The sequence below is a fragment of the Lathyrus oleraceus genome, chromosome 5 (assembly GCF_024323335.1).
Source record: "Lathyrus oleraceus cultivar Zhongwan6 chromosome 5, CAAS_Psat_ZW6_1.0, whole genome shotgun sequence".
Classification (NCBI taxonomy): Eukaryota; Viridiplantae; Streptophyta; class Magnoliopsida; order Fabales; family Fabaceae; genus Lathyrus; species Lathyrus oleraceus.
In genome coordinates, this window is record NC_066583.1 from 35,704,348 (window position 1) to 35,711,458 (window position 7,111).

Genomic DNA, 7,111 nt, shown 5'->3' on the forward strand with positions numbered 1-7,111 from the left:
GTTTCCATTCCCTATTAAGACATCTTAAAACCTTGTTAGTAGAAATATCATTGGAGATAGGATTATGTAGAGCATTCAATCTATCAATAATATGTGTGAATCTCTTTTGCATGTCGGCAATGGTTTAATCATGCTTCATACGAAAAAGAGTTCAAACTCTTGATTTAATACGTTGATTCTAGCTTGTTTGACCTCATTAGTTCCCTCATGGGCAACTTCTAATGTGTCCCACATAGATTTGGCGGTTTCACAATGAGAAACATGATAATACCCATCAACGCCTAAAGCGGATATAAGAATATTTTGTGTTTTATAATCATGTGACCACAACCTCTTATCATTATCATTCCATTAAATTTCCAGTTTTGGTATGGTGGCACCTTCACCATTGGTCATAGTAATTTCATTTGGGCCATTGATGATTGCATCCCATACACCCTTGTCATCAGAGTTGACATGGATACGCATACAAGCTTTCCAATAGCCATCATTGTCGTCGGGGGAAATAAGTGTCCTATTATACGCCCCTTTAGGTTCGATAGCCATCATCTAATAAGCAAATCTTAAGACTAGAAACAACCGGAGCTCATGATACCACTTGTTAGACAATAGACCTAGATCTAGAGGGGGGTGAATAATTCCCAAGTTAAAAATTTATCCAAAAATTTGACTTAGAAAAATTTATGGCACGGAAGTAAGTTTCAAATATTTCTCGGATCAAAAATCGTCTAACTGAACCTACTATTGAATAGCCCAGATATGCGTAAAGGTGTCAATGTTATGATAATAATCCACAAGTCAATCAACAACAATTAAGCACAACTAATTGAATACTCTACAATAGTAAAAGTCTATCTCCAACGATATCCACACACACAAAACTAAGTTAAACAATTTGTCGAACACTTGATGTGCGAAAAACAAAGTTTGGAATTTCATATGGTGTTTGTTGTTCTAAGAAATCCAATCACAACCAAATGGTTAGTGATAAATACAACAAACACAAGATTCAAAATGTAATCAAAATTATGATCCAAACTATATTGATCTGGTGATCAAAGCAATCGATAATTTGTGAATCGAAAAATAAAAGAGATAGATAGAAAGGGAGAGAGAGAGAGAGTATACAATGATTTGTTAAGGCAGTCCCTAATCGACCTCGCTATCGGTACGTATGCCCTCAATTCAAATTCGAATTGAGATATTATTATAATAAATCTTACTTTGCAAATGTATGTATACAAGGTATGAGATATCAAATCCCACAAACCCTAAGTTTGTTCTTGACTCTAACACCTCCAAAAACTTTGATCAAAGATTGATCAAGACACCAACAATGTCGTTTCAATTCACCTGTTGTTGCTACTTCCTTGCACGACCTCTTTGTCTCAAGACTTTCACTCGGCTGAATTAATCACAAACCCACACTTGTTGAACTTAAGATTTGTCAACACGGTCCATTGTTTCACGCTACTCTCTTGCACAACACATCTAGTCCCAAGGTTCTCACTCGATCGGATCCGAATTGCACAATCTTGTCCAAAACCTTCAAACCTTAAAGATCTTGAAGGAACCCCCCACCTCAGTTTTCTGATTTGAATCCCTCAAAGATCTCAACCCAATATTCTCGGTACAACAAACCTAATTGGACGTTATCAATCAATAATCTAGATGACACTCAATCAAAAAATGATTATGTGTAATTTGATTATGTGTATGCATAGATTGGATTGAAGATGATGAGATGCTTTGAAATCTAGGATTCATGTAGGTTTTACTCACTCTAGAAACCTTACTAGAGAATGATGCATGTATGAAGCATATATATGCATGGGTGAATGAGAGCAAAAAGGAATGCAATGAACTTTGAGAAAATATGAAAATATGCAAAAAAGAATCATCATATAGGTCGACCTGTTGAAATCATATGTTGACTTGTACGAGGCATAGGTCGACTTGTTGAAGGTCATGTATCGACCTATCAATGTCATTTGCCTCCTATATGTCAACTTATGGAGTCACCACATGAAACAGAAGCTACAGGCTTTAACATTGTAGTGTATGTGTCGACCTATGCACGGATGTGTCGACCTATAGTCTGAAAACATTCACTATAGGTCGACCTGTCTTGGAATGTGTCGACCTGTCCTCAATATTTTTATGAAACTTGATTTTTCATGCATGTTTAATGTATGAGACATTTTCAAAGATGTTTCCAAAGACTTGTATGCTTCCTAATACTGAAATGCACATAGAGAATAGGAGAATACCGTCCAATGTACATAGACTTGTATGCTTCCTAATACTGAAATGCACATAGAGAATAGGAGAATACCGTTCAATGTACATAAATATTAAAGAATATCAGTTGTAACATCATACAAAACACTCCTAATGGATCCTATATGGGAAAGGCTGCTCAATTGGCAAATTTGTTATGCCTCTTGATAGTATATATAGTGAGGTGAGGGAGTGTGAAATAATTATGGAAAAAATTATAGTTTGTTATGGACAGTTGGCTTCGTGCCTTTGGAGGAGTTTTGATATGTGGAAATTAGGATATTCATCCTCTTGAATTTATCTTTCATTTTCAGAAATACTACACTACTTTTCATATTTTCATATTTGTGCATTTTAATCCATTAATTTCAGGTTAACAAAGGTGTAAATTCTAGACTCAAAATAAACTTATGGCAAATAACAAGTTAAAATAAATTTTGAAATTTTGACGAATTCAGAGTAACCTTGCAGAGCTAACTAGAGAAACTTATTTCCACTCCTACTTACAAACTTATGACATGATATAAACTATAGAGTAGTACTATAAATGAATAAATAGAGACCGTATCCACAATAACTTCGACTACCTTAAATTGAGCATAAATGATTTTCAAGCCACAAACAATCAAAGAATACAAGGTAGATTTGCATAACCACCTTTTCTATCCAGAGAGATGATTTCTCAATTTTCTACCATACAGCCGTTTTGGACTTTAAGTTTTACTTGTGCCTGTGTTACAATTATAAATTAGTCACTCATGAGCTGTGCAAGAAATTATGGAATTAAAAAAACCTACAACATTGATACAGAACTTCATGAGCATCAACTTGAACAAATAAATTTAAGCATGACAATTGTCAAGTCTGCAGTTTTCAAAATTCTGCAATTCGGATATATCAATTATTATGAAATATGAACTCAACAATTTAGTCCAAAAATACAGCAAGACACGCAGCAGAACCCAGAACCATTCCCAACAGTGAATACAATGAACATTTTAGCTATTGCTTCTTCTCCTCTGCTTTCCTAGGCTGAAAAGAAGGGACAAATAAAACACAAATTAATTAAAACGGCTTAACTATAGGCCTTAGTCACACACAGAAAGCATGTCACTGAAGACAGTTAAAAGAAGCCATACTAAACACAAGACCATAACAGAGTTATCCAAATAGAAATTTTAGAACCATGAAGATATATGTCATTGCAATTGTCTAAGCATATGCAACCACATAACGTTAGGAAAATTTCCATCAAACAACTAAACTTCCAATGTAATTTCACTATTTATATCTGAAACACAATTATTATATAATATGTTAAGAAACTCAGTCCGTTGTATCCCACAAAAATATACTCCCAACATTTTGCTATAACGAAACCAGGACATGATAAAGCATAGCTTCAGCTAAGAAAATAGAAAGCTTGCTTGAGCCATCCAGTTTTCCTAATGCTGCAACTTTAGTAATACCCGCCAACAAGACAACAACATTTGCTATAGCTTCTTCCAGCAATATGACAAAATCACTTGCTATATCCTCTATGGAAGAACTCTCTATATGAACAGATAACTGTGTTGAGACTACTTCATTTTCTCTATTCTTTCCATTCATAGCAAGAACTCTGATATTCTTCAAAAATATAGGAATATACCTAAGTGCACCAAGGTCTTCAAGAATATGAATGAGCTCAAGTATTTGTGAATTATGACCACAATCTCTTTTTTGTACTTCCTCACCCATTCATCTTCAATTTGAGTATCCCCGTCAAATAAGGTATAGTTAGAAGGAAAATGGTCATTCCCATAAGGACTCACAAAGGGGTAAATATAATTATAGCACACCATTCTTGCTCAAAAATCGTAGTACAGTGAGGGTGACACTTACAAACAGTTCCCTCGCCTCTAGAGTTGTAGGAAGTAGTACTCTTCCTCAAGGCAATGCACTCACTGTGGTCGCACTGCCACTAATCACACCATTAATACTTGTTTTCTCAATTCTATTAATTTATAAATAATAGGTCTTTATAAATATTAATTATTTTATATCTTCTTCCAATTTATTAATTTGTTTCTCTCATAATATTAATAAATAATAATTTCGTAAAATAATAATAACTCATTATTTCCCTTTCATATAAAATTAATTACATTTTTAAATTTATGTGACATTCTCAAAAATACACATAATTTTGAGTAATATGGACGGATAGATTGAGTTGGAACAACACTCGTAGTGATGGTTTCTCAGTAAAGAAGGCATACAGCGAGTTAATGAGGAGCTTTGGCGAAACCTTTAGTGCACTCATGTGGAATAAGCAGGTTTCGTTGAGGTCTTCTCGTTTGCTCAGTGGTTATTGAATAATTGCTAACCCACAAAATCTAATCTTGCTAAAATGGATGGTTTGCTTATTGACTCTTTTTTATGTGAGAATGGTTGTGTTGTGGAGAAACTATTCCACATTCATTTTTCGATTCCTCGTGCTTTTGGTCAAGTTCGAAGGGCTATTATGCTTCGGTTAGAATCAGTTGTGTTATTCTCTCTTCTTCTCTCATTCTCTTCTAAAACTCTCTTTTATAAACCATACCCTTATAGAGGATAAAAAAAATGGATCAACGGTAGTTTTACGCTTTTGCTACCATCATGATCCGGAAGTTTCATAGTACAGGACTATTAGTTGCTTCCTAACAATCAGAAACAAAATATATGTAACATTATAAAAATTATTTAAAAAAAAAACTGAAACAAACGGGATTATCACTTTAACAGATTCAATTACAATTCTAACGCCAATTCATTTTCAGGTACATTAAACCCTAAATCTCCATTCCTATTCAATACTCAGTTCTCTTAAATCATGCCAGAATCAAAACAAAAGAAATAAATTGAATTTTAATCAAAAAAAAACTAAAAAGCATATTAAAACAGATTAAAGTTAAAATGAAGAAAACTCACTTTTGTGCCGGGTGCGTGTTGAGAGAGCTCTTCATCGGGGATAATAACCGGCCATTGTTCCCCTGCTTCACGGAACATCTGCTCTGTCTCGAGGAACTGACCTTTTTCCAGAATCATCTTCGTTATATGGTGCGCCGGCGTCGATGTTGCATCGAAAGCTTCTTCCACGCCGTTAACGAACGTCACCGTGATCTGCGGCGGATGCTCCACGTTCTTACGCTTCACCTCAACTTCACAAGCAGGGTTTGATTCTTTGGCTTTTCGTGAGTTGCATTGAGCGAGAAATTCCATACACGATGCGGTTCGTGGATCCAATGCGTTGAACTCGATCTTCACTCTGGAGAGGAATTTCAGCATCTTTTCTTTCTCTTTCGTTTTATGAACTGGTCAAATTGAAGGTGATGATGAACAGAAATTGGGATTGGGGTTTTAGGGTATAAGGATAATTTTGGTTTTGTTCAATTTTCAAATAAAACTAGTAAAAGATCTATGCGGTCCATTAATTTTAATTATGTATATTTCTTTCATTCTAAATTAAAAATAAGTTTTATCTTTTTAAATCTATTAAATAATTTATATATTTAGTCTAGACCACAAACAACAATTATTTAATAAATTTATGTATATATTAATATTGCATGCATTTTTAAATATAAAATGAGTAGTTTAAATATATAATTTTTATAGAATTAATTATATAAATTGGATTGTATTAAAATAATTTATTAACATATGAAATATATTTTTTCTAATTCAAAATATGTAAGCTTTTATAAAAAATGAAGAAATAAAATATATAATTTATATATTTGTCTCTTTCAAAATATTGAAGTCTTTCAAAACAACAGACAATTAGCATTTATTTATAAATTTAATAGTGGAGTGTGTTATTTAAGCATACGGGTGTATCACTAATGATAATTATTTTGACGTATTTCAAAATACTTTTATTAATTAGACTAAAACAATGTTCAGCATCAAATGTAGGAGTACTTCATCCAATGAAGGTATGGAATTTTTATCATGTAACAAACACGGTAAAAAATGCACTGTATGATTTTAGTTATACAATTCATACTGATATATAATATGTTTGAATACATGTAATCGAATGAGAAATGAGTATATATGCAATCCTAAAATAATCCATATTCATCTATTTAATAATCCACAAATCAAATAGGAATAGATCCAACTTATCATTTAGCAATTATATACTTCAATTTTATAAAATACACAAGAAGGGGGAGTTGAATTTTGTATGTCCAAAATTCTCTTTTCATTTCTAATTCTGGAACATTGGATTTTAAACCATATTCAGAGTCTGATACTAGAGTGAGTAAAAGCATTGAAAGGTTTACTTCCTTTTCTTAACTCTATTTCAAAACTTAAGGTGTCAAGCTCGGATTCTAGTACAAGTAAGAGGTTGAATCATAGTAGAGTTTGACTTCATAGTTTGTTGCACAGTGGAATGTAAATGCATAAGTAAATAAATAGACACACAATATATCATGGTTCCTCTCAAACCGAGAGTAGTACAGCCCCCTTGCAACACAAGAGTTTTTTAACTATAATCAGACTGATTACAATTGCTTAAGTCAGTAGTTCAAGACTTCCTGCTCAATCAACCTAGATCAAGACTTTTTGCTCTACCCTCAAGCATGAGACTTCAATTCCTGAACAACCCGTTCAAGGCTTTGTCTCTACCCGCAAGCATGAGACTTCAATGCTCAATCACATTGATCGAGACTTCCTTGCTTTGCCCGAAAGCATGAGACTTCAATGCCTGAAAAATCCGCTCAGGACTTCCTATTATAGCCGCAAGCATACTTCTTTGCTCAAGCACTCAGCAAGAGACTTCTTTACTCAATCTAACAGA

The 7,111-nt window shown here is 33.6% G+C and overlaps 1 protein-coding gene across 1 annotated transcript; it reads right to left on the reverse strand.

The window, feature by feature from the left end:
* Positions 1-3,044: 3,044 nt before the first annotated feature.
* Positions 3,045-5,744, reverse strand: LOC127084987 (uncharacterized). Its single transcript, XM_051025535.1, has 2 exons — positions 5,233-5,744; positions 3,045-3,312 (listed from the first exon to the last, which is right to left on the reverse strand). Exons 1-2 carry the CDS (start codon positions 5,587-5,589, stop codon positions 3,283-3,285), a joined length of 387 nt encoding a protein of 128 aa, XP_050881492.1. The 5' UTR covers positions 5,590-5,744; the 3' UTR covers positions 3,045-3,282.
* Positions 5,745-7,111: the final 1,367 nt, after the last annotated feature.